Source organism: Tenrec ecaudatus, chromosome 12 (assembly GCF_050624435.1).
Source record: "Tenrec ecaudatus isolate mTenEca1 chromosome 12, mTenEca1.hap1, whole genome shotgun sequence".
Classification (NCBI taxonomy): Eukaryota; Metazoa; Chordata; class Mammalia; order Afrosoricida; family Tenrecidae; genus Tenrec; species Tenrec ecaudatus.
Window position 1 is genome coordinate 99344699 of NC_134541.1, and position 17759 is coordinate 99362457.

The window sequence follows — 17759 nt, forward strand, 5'->3', positions numbered from 1 at the left end:
ATCCCTCCCTGATCCAGGGTCATGGTCTTTCTGGGAGATCTCCTTTCCTTCCTTTCCTTGCTGGGTTCAGGGTTATGTTATGTTTGGAATTCATGTCTCTGTGTTGTTTTTTTGCTTTCAACGTGGATGAAGAGTTCTGTGAAGAGGATGGTTGGGGGTCCAGTGACTGTCTCACGTGATAAATCTGTCTGCTTGCGTCTCGGATTAGAAGATGCATCTATGTGCACACACCTTCCTCCTTAAATAAGGATTCTTCCGGAGGAAATTCTTGCTTTGCATTCCGCCTGTGGTCACGCCCCCGAAATTGACAGGCATGGCCAACAGTGCATGTGCTCAACTGGTCAATTTCTCTAAATTGTGCTACTTTTGTGTGTTTGTTTTTCATCATGGATTTTGCTTTCCAGTTAGAAGAAAAAAAAACCAAGCCCCACAGTCTGAGCATGTGTGCGGCCGCCTCGGGCCTGAAGCTGAAAGGGTGTGCTTCAGTCTCCCCTTTGCTGTATTGCTGAATGCCCTTGCTTCCATCTGCCTCGGCTACCCACCGGCCTGTGTCCGTCAGGCATGACGCAGGAAAAGCATGATTCCGTATCCTCAGCAGGTCTGCGATCGGTCCAGGTGGAGAGTGAGTGTGTGGGTGCATGTGTGGGGTGAGGGCAGGGAGGGTGTGGGCAGGGGATTTTTTGCCTCTCTCAGTTGAGTGTGGTCTCCAGGATGGTCCCCTTAAGGAAAGCTCAGACAGTCACTTCTGTTTTGCTATTGGTGATGAAGTATGGCTGTGGGGGCGGGTAGTGCTGGGCGCGAGGTCCCAAGGGATCGCTGGAGCCTGACTCAGCCGTGCCCAGCTTGCCCTTGTTGCCGTAAGCCTGCCGCCGGAGGGACTGCTCGTTGGGGTCCCAGCCCTTAAAGTTGGCGGTGGTGGTGTTGTAGGCTAGCGGGTGTGCCGGCATCTTATTGACGCGGGACTTCTGTCCATTCTGTTTAGCTGGACCGTGCTCTGGGCTGAAGGGCCGAGGCTCATCCTCCACTCTCACAGGGTGCAGAGGGAGGTTCCCCTTGGCAGCCAGCTCGGCCAGGTGCCGACGCTTGGAGTAGAAGTCGTCATTGACCTTGTCGGCTGTATAGAAGGAAGGGTGGATAAAGAAGTGGGGAAGAGAAGGAGAGAGAAAGGAGAGAGTTAAGGATTAACAGGGAAAGCTGAAAACAGCATAAGTGGGCGGGGGGCAACAGTTCAAACAAGACATACAGGAGAATCTGCAGCTGGAATAAGACAGGGAAGTCAGGCTCACACCCCGTGTGCAAACCAGGCCAGGAGGGTGAGGGCATCCCTCTACAGCTTCCACCCAATGCCACTGAGTCCATGCCAATCCAGGACGACCCCACGATTGTGTTTTCTCCACTCACAGAATACCACGCCCGCCTTCCACAGTGGGTCCTCACCACCAACCTCCCAGTTAGTAACCCATGAAACTAGGAGAATCTTTACACCCTCCCAGCCCATTACTTCTCCCCATACAGCCCCACGGATGTCTCTGAGATCTGTTGCTTTCTTATCAAGAGGGTAGATTGATTCTATCTGCTGGGCTCTGGCAGATATTTATCAAGCAAGGGACAGATTACCAGCTAGCATGTGTATTCACTAAGCCAACCATCTTTTTCTCCCTTATTCCTGTCCCCCATCTGCCATGATTAATGAGCATTTGTGACTGGGCATCATGAGAAGTGGGCCCTTTCCTGACATCTGAATGGGAAGAATCACAAAGAAATTGGGCGTGCCCATTGCTGAAATCTGAATGAGAAGGGTCACACAAAAAATTCCTGTGTAAGGTTGCAAAATGGTAGTTCCTTTCATCCAGAAGTGGTGTCCATTTCCTTGCCCTTGAAGATGGAAACAGGAGCCGTGGTGGCATAGTGCTTATACATTGGGCTGCTAACTATCAGGTCAGCAGTTCGAAGTCACCAGCTACTCCTTGGGGGAGGAGTTGGGGAAGGCGGGGATTTCTACTCCCATAAAGAGTTACAGTCTCAGAAACTCACAGGGCCCGTTCTTACTGTCTTATAGGTTTGCTATGAGTTGGCATCGACTCGATCACAGTGAACTTGGGTCCTTGAATATGGAATGGCCTTGGGGCTGCCTTTGGCCAGTACAGTGTGGCAGAAGCCCCGCATCCAGGCTTTTCGAGCCTCTGCAGCCTCAGCCAACATGCTATCAGAACCCTGCATCTCCAGATGAAGCAAGCTAGTTGCCACCTCTACCTTCACCACCAGCCTGTTAACTGGAATGAGATCATGCAGTCACCACTCAGCCTGCCAGCTGACCACAGGCCCCGAGCAAGCCCATCTGGAGGCAGCTAGTGCAGAACTGTCTAGCTGATACAGAGGAAGGGTCTCAGAGGTGGTCGGCAGGTTCAGCCACGAAGAGTCTCTGGCTGGTACAGTTGGGGCACTCAGTTGTTAACTGAAAGGTTGGAGGTTCGAGCTCACCTAGTGCGTCTCAGAAGCAAAGCCTACTAATTTCTTCATCTCGGGCACACACAGGGCTACATGGCTTAATGTCAACTGCTGTGTAGTTTGGTTTTGATGTTAAGCCACAGAGGCAGGGGCAGCAGGGAAGTCTCAGAGCAGCATGAGGGTCCATCCTGAGAAAGAAGGGTGCCATTTCAAGGGCAGTGAAGGAAGCAGGGGCTGTTCCAGATCACCCGCTGTGGGACTACCCACGCCTACAAGTCAACCAGCCCCAGGCTGTCTAGGGAGTGCGAGACAGGCACAGATTTCAAGTCTGGGACCAGAAACTATTCTTCAAAGAGCTTTAAACAAACAAAAAGCCAAACTCACTGTCATCGAGTAGATTCTGACTCCCAGGGACCCTGTAGGACCGAGTGCAACTGCCCCTTCAGAGATTGCAACTCTTTACAGGAATAGAAAGTCTCTTTTTCCTCTGGTGGAGCGGCTGGTGGTTTTGAACTGCTGACCTCGAGGTTAGCAGTCCAATGAGTAACCGCAATACCACCAGGACTGCTCCAAAGAGCTTTAGTCAAGATAATGTCAGCAGCAAGGGAGTCGGCAGTCAAGTGGATGGACTTCCGCTGAGACCAGGAAATGTAATTTGTAATATTTGTAAAATGTAATATTTCTGGTTCTCTGTGATTTGGATTCAGGACAGGAGTCCCTGGCCATTCTTGGCTCTGACTAGTGTGGTCCCTGTCTTACTATATTAAAAAGCTCCTTGTGCAAGAAAGAGTGGATTCACTGAACAGCCTTGTAAGTCCCATTAATAAATGCATTAACCTAATCAGCCCTGGTACCTCGTAGGCAGATGGTTGACAAGCTGACCAAGAAACAGATGTTTAAGTTTTTCAACAACACTGGCCCTCTCTGTTTGATTTTCCATCATTGAAAAAGAGGAAGAAGGAAAGAAAAAGGTGCCTTCTTTCCAATAAGCCTAATTGCTTTGAAGGAATCAGGGCTGTAAAATTAAACTGTACCTGCCTCCATCTGTGTCTTTCTTAATTAGTAGCAGACACTTGTACAGGTGCATGGCAGGATGGAGCCACACTTCCGTGGAAATGGAGTGAGACAAGGTAATAACCAGTTTTCCAGACAGGCTGCACATTTGAGGGTCGCGGCAGGCAGTCTCCCCTCCACCTTCTTTCCTCAGCCCAAAGACACCTTAAGGGTGATATTCTTGGGTCTCCACTCAGGTGATGGATTCCTCCTGGTAAGTGAAGTTCCGATCAAAGCTCCACCTCTGCTCAGCCACCTCTGCCTTTGAGTAACAAATACGATCACAGGGACTGATCAATCTTCCCCTTAAGATCAAGTGGTCTAGAAGATCTCCTGCCATTGCCTGAACTCTAGCTCGATGCCCACCCTCCCCCAGAGCTACCTTCTTCCTATTCCTGAGCCTACCAAGTTCTTCCCCTCCGTCTCCCGGCCAATTGTGGCCCCAAAAGGGGCTCTTATTTTGGGCTGCATATCTGGACCCCTCTGTTGCTTGTTCCTCAGACCCAGTGACCCATTCCATGGAGCCTTACTCCAAAGCGCTCTTATTTTTATAGGTCCAGTGCCTGTATCCCTACAGGGAATGATCCTTCCAAGTTACTGGGTGCTGGATGAGGCTTGACTAGACTGTGAGTTTTAAGGAGGACCAGGATCTTCTCTGCTCTTGCTGTCTCCAAACAACTAACTCGTGGCCTGTCGTGCCTCACAGCGTCGTTGTTAGCTGCCAGATAGCAGGCCCCAGTACGTGGTGACCCCATGCCCCAGGGACAGAAATGCAGTCCAGTCCTGAGTCGCCCCCATGAGGACTTGCAGACTAAGCCATGGTGAGTCAGAGGGTTTCCCTGGCTGCTGTTCAGAAGCAGACTGCCAGGCCTTTCTCCTTAGTCCAGCAGTTCTCAACCTTCCTCATGCAGCGACCCTTCCATACAGTTCCTCATGTTGTGGTGAACCCACAACCACAAACTTATTTTCGTTGCTACTTCATAACTGTCATTTTGCTACTGTTATGAATCGGGCGACCCCTGTGAAAGGTGACCCACAGGTTGAGAACTGTTAGTCAATCTTAGTCTGGAAGCTCCACCGAAACCTGTTCCTCACCATTGTAAAACACCCTCCCGCTTTCCTGACAGACGGTGGGTGCTGGGTATGCATGTACACTCGCTAGGAACCAAACCCAAGTCTCCTGCATGGAGCATGAGAGGGCTACCCCAGAACCACTGACCCATCATGAGTACACCAGTGGGAGAGGGCTTCAGGGACATGGGTTTGAAGAAGTATGGCAGGCAATGAAAGTATCCCAATGCCAAGGGCATCTCTAAAATGTTAGACATGGGCAGGGTGTTTTCATCTTCAGTCACCTACTCTACATACATTGTAAAAGGTAGTGAAGGGGTGGGGATCCAGGTTAAGTGCCTAGTTCTCAGGCAAGGAAACCAGGCTGCTGGCCCAGCCTCAGCCCCTACTTGAAAACTTGAAAGGTCTGGGTGTTTGTGGTAGTTACATAATCTGGTGTCAATTTTGGACTTGAGAGGATTAAGAGTGAAGGGGTAGAGTCTAGTCTATCAATCAGGTCATAGTCAATGAGTGGGTGGGCATGGCCTTCCCCCTGAGCATTCTGGGAATTCCTGAATTTCCTCCTTGGAGGCAGGAGAGACTTGCTCTCTCTGCTCACTTCTTTGGAGACTCTCTACTAACAAGGCTAACTTCCAGCAAGGCATCTCTAAGAAGAAGCCACATGGACCTACCCTGATGCAGCTAGAACTTTGGACCTGGAGAATCCACATGGAGACCCCTGCCAGTGCTGAGATGCTTACAATGCCACTGGACCCACAAGACTTCCCACCCACTGGCCTGGGATCTTCCTACATTCAGCGTCATTGCATCTGTTTCATGAATCTGAAGAGCACTTCATAGATTGGTATCGGACATACGAGCTAATATCAGACTTATAGACTTGATATGGACTGGGCTGGATGTTTTCTCAATATTCAACTGATCTTGTAGATAAACCTCTTTCTTACACAGAGATGTGTGTCCATGAATTTGTTTCTCTAGTCTACTCAGACAAACACAGTGTTCTTTGGCCATTCCTAGCTGAGGGGAGGTTGAATGAAGTCTAGTGAAGGGGCAAGGGTGGGTTAGAGTCTGAAAGTAGACTGGTCTCCTCCGCTCATCTCCTTAAAATTAGTGTGAAACCACAGTGGCCTCCTGTACAGGCAATCAAAACTTTGCATGGCCCTCCACCATCTTCACAGCTGGTGGTTCAAGTTCATTGTTGAAGTCACTCTATTCTGAGCTCTTTCCAACTTACGAAGCTCCTTTTCCAGCACTCTATCAGGAAATGGTCCGTGGGAATCTAAAGGGATTTCAATTTTCAGAAACAGACCACCAAGCCTATCTTCCTAATCTGCTTTAGTCTACAGTAGTTCTCAACCCATGGGTTGCGACCCCTTTGGGGGTCGAACGACCCTTTCACAGGGGTCGCCCGATTCAGTAGCAAAATTACAGTTATGAAGTAGCAACAAAAATAATTTTATGGTTTGGGGGGGGTCACCACAACATGAGGAACTAATTAAGGTCGAGATCCACTGGGCTAGAAGCGCTGCAGGAACCTGTGCACTGTGATGCTGCATGTGGAATCTGAAACGCTGAGCCTTAGCTTTCAGTAGTCTATCAGTAAGTGAAGGCTACCCCAATACGACACATGGACAGCTCACCACTTTGCCTGGCGATGCTCTTTGCCAGGAGCTGAATAGGATCGCTAGGATGTTTACATTTGTCGTGCTTCTCAACATTCTAAGAAGTGGGTCCCACCTTATAAGTAGGAAACTTGAGGCTCAGGAGGCTTGTCCAATTGATAAAGATGGAATTTGAGTGAGGGTTACCATGAACACAACACTTACCATTCATTTAACCATTTACCTGCCTGGAAGAAGATAAGGCTACCTCTGTGGGGAAGGATTAATCTGCAGAAACTTTTCCTCCTAAACTGAATAAAATATAGTAGGTATTATATAGGACAAATACGCTTTCTTGATTCTTCCTCTTAAAATATCAGGGCTTGGGGCATGGTACACATGTAAACAGCATATTCCACTTCAAAATGGGTCAAAAGGAAGATCAAATGCTAGGGTCTTACATTAAAACCGAACTACGTCTGCCATCTTGACTTTATCCACATCCCTTGACTATAGTGAGAAGGATTCTCTAGAGGCTTTAATCCATGTTGGGACCTTGCAAACTGAGCGCGGACTTAGCCGCCATCCACAGTCTTCTGCAAATGGGGTGTCCACAATGTGAGCTCTCTCCTGCAGATGTGAGTTTTATGCTGTACAGTCTTTGGGTCACGTAGGTTGGTGTGCTTCTTCCATGTGAACTTAGTTGATGTGTCAATTAGATGGCTCCTTGTTTTTAAAAAGCCATTACGACCCCATACTCTATTCTTTCTGAAAGCTGGGCACCAGGTGGTTTCTTCATCTCCCCACTTTGCTATAGCTCTCCTATCTTCAATGAGCTCTTCAAAGGGGCAAGCCTCAGGATCAAACATCAAAATGCCACAGCTGCAAGACTGATGGTGCCCCAAACACTCCCCGGGAAATGTGGGACAGGTGACAGGAGCTGGTGGTGACACGGGGCCTCCCACCAGCTTCTTCCACATGCAGGTTGGCTACTGTGAAGCTAGGTCTCAAACTCCTCTGGAGAGGCGGCCAGCCTCAGTTACAGAGCTGGGCTGCACAAAGACACCCTCCTACAACTGAGAGGGGGGCTAGGGTTCTTCATCTGGCAGGTGTCTGCCAGGTAGTTGTTCAGCTGAACGGCATTTTGTCGACTCCCGATGCCAATGAGGTAGATGTGGTTGCCTGGCTTCCTCACACTATACCACATTAATTCTATTCCTAGCAATATAGTAGGGTCACAGTTTGAGACACTCCCCAATACCTCTCCTGCTGTGCTTCCTCTACCTCTCTCCATCACGCTAGACATGGGCCAAGAGCCTTTACGTGGTGCAAACCCACCCGCTGCTCTGGAGACCCTGTAGGTCAGCTTTACTCTGTCTTAAAGGGAAGCTTGGCTAGCAACTCAACAGGCTTTATTACTAGGAGCCATAAGGAAGCAGTGGCGGCTCAGTAGCTGAACTCTCATCTTCTCTTAGGTGACCCGGGCTCCATTCCTGGCCATCGCATCTCAAGCACAGCCATCATATTGGTTTGGAATCCCACACTAGCCTTCTAGAAACCAATAGAAGAGCTCCTAAGTCTTGAAAGGCAAGACCCTGTAAAATTAGAAAATGTTGAGAAAGGAGGATGTAGAACTATAGCCCAAAGCTTGAAAGATTCCGTGCACAAGGTTTACGCTGTCTGCAAGACTATTTGTATGAACTGCATCCCTGACTTTTGTGGCCGTGAAATCTTTTTTATAATATCAGGCAGAGTAGATGGATCTAAGATCACATCCCAGTTCTTCCACTTACAAACCAAAGAAAGTGGTCTAACCTCTCTGAGTCTCAACTGCACAATGGAAAATAACTATATGCTACATAACAGGGGACTGAGAATGTTAAAGAGAATTCTGTAAAACACGAGCAATGCCTTTGCCTCAGAGTAGATTCTACAGATGGTAGCTACTGTTATCGTTATTAGAAAATAAAAAGAATATAAAACGAGGGTAAGGAAATCTACCTTTCAGAATGTTGGGGAGACATAACGAAGAGAAGGGGCATAAAAGCACAAATGAGGCACGTAGTAGTGTTGTTGTCGGCTGTCATTGAGTGTGCCCCGGTTCATGCTGATCCATGCAAAACGGAACGCGACAGAATGCTGCCCGGTCCTGCTCTGTCCTCATGTCAGTTGCAGACTGAGCTCAACACTTCTTAGCTCTTCTTTATACCCATAGGGTTTTCACTGACTAGTTTTTGGAAGTAGATTTCCAGGCTTTCCACCTAGTCCATCTTACTCTGGAAGCTCCACTGAAACCTGTCCAGTGTACAGTAACATCCAAGCTTCCACTGACAGATGGGTGACAACTGTGCTTGATTTGAGATGCAATGGCAGGGATGGTCTCCTAAACAGAATATGGGGGTTCTAGGACTGAAACACCACTACTTCATATGACTTGCAGCAATAAAACCTGTTGAGTCCAATTCATAGCGACCCTCTAAGAGAGTAGAACTGCCTGATAGGGTTTCCAGAGCAGCTGGTGAGTTTGAACCACTGCTCTGTTAGATGAGTACTTGAGCTAGGTTTGTTGTGCCAACTTGGCCTCCAGAGGAACATCTGGGTGGCGGTTAATCAGGTTGCAACTTGATCAAAGGTTGACCTAGATAAATGCTTTCTCAGGTCTGCTTTTCTCTTGTTCTCCCTGGTGATCAGACCAGCTTGCTGCTGCTTGAGCTAGTTCTTTGCGTCAACCGTGTGCTCTACTACCTAGTTGATGGTGAGGATCTTGTCCCCGGCCTTGAGGATGCAGCTATGGGTCTGGCTGCTCACTCACAGGGCACACACCTTCAGCTTGGGCTATCTCCACCCACACATCATCTGTCATGGTCCCCATGACCACAAATGTCTTCTTGGCGCATCTAGGAAGTTTCATCGTCTGGATCATCCAAAGGAAGGAGCAGGTGGGGCCAGTTGAACAGCCTCTTCAGCACAATCTGGTTGAAGGTGGAGTTGATCTACCAGGCCAGAAAGCTGTACAGTTTGACCAGAAGGCACAGGTCAATGTCCTGGCTCTTGGGTTCCTTGAAGTCAATCTTTGGGTCCTTGTTGTGGTGGATGTCAACTCCCATGATGGCACCTCCCGCTCAGCCAAGGCCAGAAAGAGGGAACCAGAATGGATATCCCTTTCCTTATCTGGAGCCCTGGTGGCATAGTGGTTATGCATTGGGCAGCTAACTGCAAGGTCAGCAGTACGAAACCACTAGCTACTCCCCGGAAGAAAGACAGAACTGTCTACTCTGGTAAAGAGTTCTAGTCTCTGAAGCCCACAGGGCAGTTCTACCCTGTCCTATAGGGTTACTATGAGTAGGTATCTACTCAATGGCGTTGATTTGGTGTGAGTTCCTTATCTGACAACATGAAACCCTGTGGTTTTTGGCCCCCACCCCCACACCCCAATTCACTCTTTCTTTTTTCCTTAGGTGAACAGACAAGAATCCAAACTAGTGTCCACACATGGATTAAGCCTCCAGTGAACCCCCTCTGATCATGGTTGAAGGATGTGAACAGCCTTGTTATAAGGCAGAGAGCATGATAAAGTCGATTATGACAGACACAGCGAGGCTACAATGTAATATCATTTGATCTCCCTTTTGACCCATTTTAAAGTTGTTTTGGTTTTTAAAAGTGTTGTTTTTTGATGTTTTTCTGTATATCAAATCCAGGCTAGGTAAATCTATAGAGACAGTAGCTACATTAATAGTTTCTTAGAGGTATGGCAGGGGAGGTTGGGCAAAAGTGGAGAAACTAATGAGTACAAAACTGTTCTAAAATTAATTGTGGTACAACTCTTTTTGATGTGACTATTAAATCATATGATATATTAATTATATGCCAATTAAACTATTTGTTTGTTTTCTAAAAAAAAAAAAAAAGATGCCAAACTAGACTTCCTAGCCTTCCTAGAAGCGAAATTTGGCCATGTGACTGAACTCTCACCAATGGAATGACAGGATAAGTGAACTATCCAATTTCCACTTCCCCTCACTCCCTTGAAGGAAGGAAGGAAGGGAGGAAAGAAAGAAAGAAAAGTTTTGAGAGTGATTAGGGGAAAGAATGTACAGATGTGCTTTATACAACTGATGTATGTATATGTGTGGATTGTGATGAGTTGTATGAGCCCCTAATAAAATGTAAAAAAAGGAAAAAAAAAGAAAGAAAGAAAGAAAGAAACTTTGCCTTGGTTTCTTCTCTTTCCCTTTGCCATAGGCCAGAATGACAGCCCACAGTCCAGATGACAACTGTATGGCAGGGGTGGTGGAGCAATAAAGTCCCTGAGAGACCACTTAGAGCAGAGCGGCCCCAACCTGCCCACTCACCTTGTGGCTATTGCGTGAACAAGAAATATATGTCTATCTTCCTGGTTGCTGCTGTTGTTAGCTGTCACCACGTTGCTCTGGACCCCTGCTGACCCCGGGCAGCAAGGAGCAAAAGGCAGCCCAGACCTGCACCCTTCCCAAGTTCAGTTGCAGGGCAAATCATTGTAACCCATAGAATGTCACTGGTTGATTTTCAAAAATAGCTCACCAGCTCTATCTTTCTAGCTCACTTGAGTCTGGAAGCTCTATTGGAACCTGTTCAGCATCATAGCAACCCCAAGCCTACACTGATGAATGGGTAGTGGCTGCGCATGAGCCCTTTGGCTAGGAAATGAATCTGGGTCTCCCACATGAATGGTGAGAATTTTACCACTCTATGAATTAACCCACTGTATTTGGGGCTTGTTGCTACAGTAGAGCAGGATTTACCTAGGAATTTTTTTGAGTCTGTTTTTAAAAATCTCACTTTCTCCCAATTTTTCCTGTTTTCATCCCTCCTTCTTACCTAACCCTTTGTCCTTGGAGAAATGCTGCCGTTCAGATCTCAAATCGTTGATTATCCTAGCATGGTAGGGGGTGGGGAGAAGTTCATTTCCAAACCTGAGGAGTAAGTAAGGGTCATAGTCTTGGGAGGCCCAACAGTCTTGCTGACTAATAAGCCTGGTCTTTTTTTTTAAATGTGGTTCCACATTTTTCTGGCAGGACTTTCTAATGCGATCCTTTGCAGAGCAGTTGAAGGAGGTAGCTGGGAACCATCTAGTTTTTTATGATCTCAGGGTTTTGGAGACTGATGTTTGCAGGGACCATTAATCCGTTGGACCCATTGTTTCCATGTCTTTCAATTGCATCAGTCTTCTCTCTTCTGGATGGGGAGACCCCAAATATGCACCTTAGATGGCTGCTCATAAGCTTTTAAAGACTTCAGCCACTACTCGCCAAAGAAAGATGCAGAACGTTGTTTTTATGAACTGTTTTATGCCAGTTGACCTGAGAGTCCCTGGAGTCTGTGGTTGTGCTTCCCCCAGGCCCACTGACTCAGTCCCTCAAGGTATTTGGTAGTGTCTAAGAAGTCTCTACTTCCATTGTTTCCTTCATGAGTTTAATTAAAAATTAAAGTAGGGAGGGAATTGCAACCCATATCACAAAACAAAATGGGTATGAAATGTTGAATGGAAAATGAATTTTCTCTGTAAAATTTTAGCCAAACCACAAGAAAAGTTAGAAATGGAAAAAAAAAAAAGGCATGCTGTTTTAAAAAAAAAACACACAAAACCCCAGCTATTTCTCTCTGCCTTTGAAATCTCTGTTATAAAGGATTCCTGAGGCTGTCTCACTAGGCAGAAACAAGAAAGGAAGGGCGAGAGTGAAGGCTAGATTTCAACGTAAGATAGGATTAGGCAGGAGAAGGTTTTTCTTTATGATGAATTAGCCTCTTTTCAACTTATTCCAGAGCCTTGCTGCAGAGACACAGAGAGGGACATCGTATTTGAGTCAGGTCCTAATGAAGTATGGGCCCCAGTGGCTCCCCACGGGTGGCTCAAATCAGCCCTGAAGCCACAGTTTTGAAAGAGGGAACACTGGGAAGGGGAGAACAGAGCCTGGCTCTTTTTGGTCTTCGTGCCAAGGGCTAGGGACAAGAAGCAGCACTGCCATGGCTGGGGAGGGCCCTGAGCACATCCAGCTTGGGCTTGGCAATCAAAGCTGCCCAGACTTCCATACTGACGTCTGAGCTGCTGGGCCCTCTGTCAACTCTGCTGCTGGCAGCTCTTTTAAACTTCAGGTCCCTGGTCCCCATTCCCTGAAAGCTGTTGAACAAAAGCAGGTGGGCTGGTGCTCCCCTCCTTACCAGGTTCCAGATGGAGCTCACGTGCTGTCACCATCTCCAGCTACCACACATTGCTCTTCGTGTTCCTATTATATATTTCACTGAACTGACTCAGACTCGTAACAGCCATGTAAACCCCAAACCCAAGCCCTCTGACACCGAGTCAATTCCAAGCATAGCAACCCTATGTAGGGTTTCCCAGATTTTGTGTAATGTTTAGTGGCTGGTCGCTTTGAACTGCCAACCTTGTGGTTAACAGTCAGTGATTACCAAAAAGTTCCACCAGTGGTTCTCATAATCTTATAACTTCCAAAAACCCAACTCAGTGCCGTTGAGTCCATGCCAACTCATAGTGACCCTACAGCAAGCCCAAAGGACAGGGTAAACCTGCTCCTGTGGGTTTGAGACTATAATCCTTTATGGGAGTAGAAAACTCTATCTATAAGACAGAGCCAAACTACCCACGGAATTTCCCAGGCTGTAACCTCCATGAACCCAGAGAATCAGATTTTTTTCCCTGCAGACTTACTGTGGGCTTTGAAAAGCTGACCTCTGAATCGAGGCCAGTGCTTAACCAGTGCACCACCACGACTCCTTTGCTGGTCTACAGACGGAAGCATCTCTTTAAGGCATTCCAGATTTCATTTGCCTTCTGATCAAGCACTGAGCTGATGAAGTTTTATACAACTGGTGGTTTGGTAAGTGAAGGAAGGTAAGCTTAGAAATTGTGGGCCCTACTCATCGATTCCCCTTTTGGTGTGTAGCTTTCTTGGGCCCTCTAACAGTAGATTTTGATGAGATTTGTGGCCCGATGCTCAATTAAAGGAATCCCTGGATGGTGTAAATGGCTAACAGGCTAGCTACTAAACCAAGGTTAGCTATTGGAGTGCACCCAGAGGCTCCTGAGAAGACAGGACCCCAAGTCTACTGAAAGCCCAACCAAACCCAGCCCGGGCAGCGCGATGGAGCACAGTTCTACTGGGACACATGAGACAGAACTGATTCATCAGCAACTGGTGGTTGGTGGGTAGATTCCATGCAGCAATGGACTCCACTTTCCACTCCACCCTTCTCTGTATCTCTCACTCTATATCTTTCAACTCCTCCAAAATAGGACTTTGATTCTCCACTACTGGATTCTGAATTCATCCATGTGATTAATGAATAGTAGCAGATATGCCACAGGCAACGTTTGGGACCCCGCTTGCTGGGTTTCGGTTACTCTCTTGCCTCCCTGGGAGCATCCTGAGACAACATCTGGAGCGCCTCTCTGAGGGTGAGGCCTGGGAAGCCCAGCCGAGTCATGATATCCAGCCAGTGTCCAGACAAAGGGGTGAACCCAAATTAGAGCAGAGAACCTCTCCGCTCAACCCCAAGTCACAGACGCACAGCTGCTTGATCTCCATCAATGCTGACTCAATAAAATCTAAGCTGTAACATTTGAGGTTGGTTGATACACAGCATTACCGAAGCTGGCTGATAAAAATACTTCATTCATTGACCTCCTCTTTCAGGTATAAAAATAAGCAAATACACTTCCATAAAGTCAGTTCTGACTCATCACAACTTTTGGTAGGAACTGGTTGTTAGGTGCTGTCACTCACAGTGACCCTGTGTGTCACAAATTCAAACAGTGCCCAGTCCTGTGCCATCTTCACAATTGTTACTATGTCAGAGCCCATTGTTTCAGCCACTGTATCAATCCATCTTGTCAAGCGCTGGCCTCTTTCCCACTTCCCTTCTGCTTTGCCAAGCATGATGTCCTTCCCTAGGGACTAGTTTCTCTTGACAACATGTCCAAAGTACATGAGATGAAATCTCACCATCCTTGCCCTTAAGGATCATTCTGGCTGTACTTCTTCCAAGACAGATTTATTAGTTCTTTCTAAAATCCCTGGTACTTTCGATATTCTTTGCCAACTCCATAATTCAAAGGCATCAATTCTTCTGTCTTTCTTATTCATAAAATACCCAACTTTACATGCATGTGTTGTTCGTTGCCATCAAGATAGTTTGAAGTCATAGCTACCCTATGCACAACCAAACAAAACACCACCCGGTCCCGCATCATCTTGACAATTTTTCTTATGCTGAGCCCACTGTTGCAGCCACTGAGTCAGTCCATTTCGTAGAGGACTTTCCTCTTTCGCTGCCCCTCCACTTTACCCAGCAGGATGCCCTTCTGCCAGGACTGAGGGGCTCTCCTGACAACATGTCCGAAGTATGTGAGACCAAGTCTCACCATCCTTGCCTCTAAGGAACTCTGGCTGTATTCCTTCCAAGGCAGATTTGTTTTTCCCTTTGTTTGTACCTTGCAGTCTATGGTACTTTCAATATTCCTCGCCAGCACCATAATTCAAATGCATATGACGTGAATGAAAACACCATGCTCGGGTCCAACCCAAAACAAACATACAAACAAACAAAAATCGCACTGTCATAGAGTTGATTCCACCTCATGGTGACCCCATAGGGCACGGTAGAAATGTTCCTGTGGGTTTCTGAGACTGTAATTATGTAGAGGAGTAGAAAGCCTCCTCTTTCTCCCTTGGAGTGGCTGGTGGTTCCGAACTGCTGAACTTGAGGTTCTCAGCCCAATGTGTAACCACTATACCACCAGGGCTCTGATAGCTCAAGCCACACCCATTTAATTGTGCTCATGCAGAAGCTATACATGGATCAAGAGGCCATTGTGCAAACAGAACTAGGGACTGCTGCATGTTTTAAAATCAGAACAGACGTGTGGCAGGGTTGTATCCTTTCACCATAGTGTTCAAGCTGGATGCTGAGTTCATAATCCTGGAAGCTGGATTAGATGAAAAAAAAAGTGGCATCCGGATTAAGGAAGTTGATATGTGGAGTCTACCTCTCCCCTATTCTTAAACCATGTGGTTTGGATGGCCCAACCCTCCTTCTGCTTTCCACCACCTGTCATTCTTCAGACAACGCATCTCTTTGTCTTCAGGAGAATGATTAGTTAAGAGGTAGGTACATAATAAGACTAGCCCAGCAGTGCCAAGCCTGGGGGTGGGGGGGGGGGTTCTTGTAGAGGGGTCCAGAGAGATCAGTTATCCCAAATGTTCTGTTGAATAGCGAAAGCTGTTCCCATTATGGGATCAGACTCACAGCTGGTGGAAGCAACATGAGGTCTAGAACATAGGTCCCCTGACCCACCTGGTGGGTTTTCTGCTATTTCCCAGAGTCTTTGCCGAAAAGCCAGCAAGACTTGCTTTAAATGGTATTCCTGGTTTGATTTAATAATTTAGTCACAAGGTATCCGTGAGGAGTGCACACTGTGTGCTATGCCATCACACAAAGGGCTGCAGAAAGGTGCCATGAATGGGATCTAGCTGACTCACCTCGGAGAGGCTTCCTTTCAAATGGATAAGATGTCTCCACTGCAATGTCAGTGCAACAGCATTTGCTCTCAAGCTGAGAACCTCATCGGTGACCTGCCCTATGGTCACCCCCAAAGTTCATCGAGACCCCCATGCTTGCGGAGGGTTTTCAAAAGGGACTGTGTGCAAGGGCTGGTGCGATTTGGTTTTTATTAAAAACATCACCTTATATCACCCTCCTCCCTTCCACCTGCTCACCACCAAACCAGGAACTCAGCCCAGGAAATTACAAAAGCCCAAATTTCATAAAGCAGTGTTCTCAAACAGCTTATAGGTGGGTGTTTCCCAGATCAGCTCTGGATGTGTTCACCCCAAGAGAACTGCCACCCAAATTATATATTTTCTATTGACTTGTGCCTTCCGCACTGTCTCTCAGATGAAAATTTCCCACCATGCTACATCAATTTTCTTAGAAGAGAGAGAATAGCATTTATTTCATCCCACTGTGCACAGGGTCACCACGTGTCAGCGCTGACTCGGTGACTAACAAAAACAAATACGTTTGTAAGCGACCACTAGTCACGAAGTCTCTATTTACTACTTCAGCTTTAGGCGGAATCCTGAGTCACCATGGTAGGGTCCCTCAGAATGTAAAGGACGGGGCCTACTAGGTGTGAGAACCCAGTGCTCTCCATTTCATCTGCACCCTCTCCTGGACATCTTCCCAAAGGACAGAATGTCCTTCCATGTGACAGGCCTGAGGAGAACCCTGTCTGCTAAGGTCACACAGTGGCAGAGAAAGCCACCCAGTCCAAGACTGTCCATCTCCAATATTCTCACTTTTCTAGAACAAGCAGCAACTAGGATAGCACTTTTACTTAAGCCAGTAGTAAACAAAACAAAAATCCTCCTGTTGGGATGGAGGCTGGCACGTGGAAGCTGGTACTCTGAGAAGAAGGATGTTTGCATGCAGGGTTGGGTGCCAAGATCCAGCTTCAGTGGTCACATAAGAATGATGCTGGTTTTGATTTTGAGAAGTAGTATGTTGGGGGTTTCTGTAAGATTTTTTAGTGGATAATTACTAAGAAATGGACATCTTATTATTTTTTGTTTTTGTAGTCTGCTCTTGGTCTAGAAGCTCTGCTGAAACTTGTTCATTTGGGGGTGACCCTGCTGGCATTTGAAATATAGGTGACATAGCTTCCAGTTTCACCGCAACACACAAACCCCTACCATGGCGTCTTGAAAGATGTACCCCCACCACTCTGTCTTGAAAGAAGTAGAGCCTGACTGTTTCTTAGAGGCAAGATGACAACAAAACTTTGTCTCACAGACTTTGGACATGTTGTCAGGAGAGACCAGTCCCTGGAGAAGGGCATCATGCTCGATAATGTAACAGGGCAGTGAGAAAGGGGGGAACCTTCCACACTAGGGATGGACACAGTGGCTGCAACAATGGGCTCAAACCTAAGGACAATTGTGTGGGTGACACAGTGTTTCCTTCTGTTGTACACAGGGTTGCTACGAGTTGGAGCAGACTCCAGGGCTCCTGAACACAACAACATGTTGAGGCCCAGGTCTAAAGGTTTCAGTTCCTTCAGAGTGAATTCATTCCAGGGTTTCCATTTGCAATTAGCATCTCAATAGATTCCGAGTCAAGTCCTTTGAGCATGCTTTGAAGTCCAGGAACTGGTTGTCAGTCGGATGGAACTTCCCTCTGCGACTTTGGGCGAACTCATTCAGCGCAAGGAAGCGGAACGCCGTCATCTGTCAATTAAGCAGAGGTTTCATTTGCCATTCTGAAGGACTCTACCATGTTGACTTGGCAGGATCTCTGAAGCTGCGCTAACTGAAGGTCTAGTGTGAGGGTTAACTTGATACAGTGTCAACTTGGTGGGGCTAGTATTCTCAGTGGTTTGGCAGTGAGAGCTGCCCCATAATGTGACCTAACCTACTGTAAACAACTCCATGGGAATTAGGGTACTTGTGCATCCTTAGTCACATAAAAGTCCCATGATGTCTCCTTGGGGTGTGGCCTACTTCATAGCTATAATTAGATGCTGTG

General features: G+C 47.1%; 1 protein-coding gene across 1 annotated transcript in view; it reads right to left on the reverse strand.

Moving 5' to 3' along the window:
• Positions 1-731: 731 nt before the first annotated feature.
• Positions 732-17759, reverse strand: part of SHISA9 (shisa family member 9) — a 310911-nt gene continuing 293883 nt past the window's right edge. The window contains exon 5 of the mRNA XM_075528406.1: positions 732-1114. Within this exon, the coding sequence (XP_075384521.1) occupies positions 732-1114 (383 nt within the window). The remainder of the gene's footprint in view (positions 1115-17759) is intronic.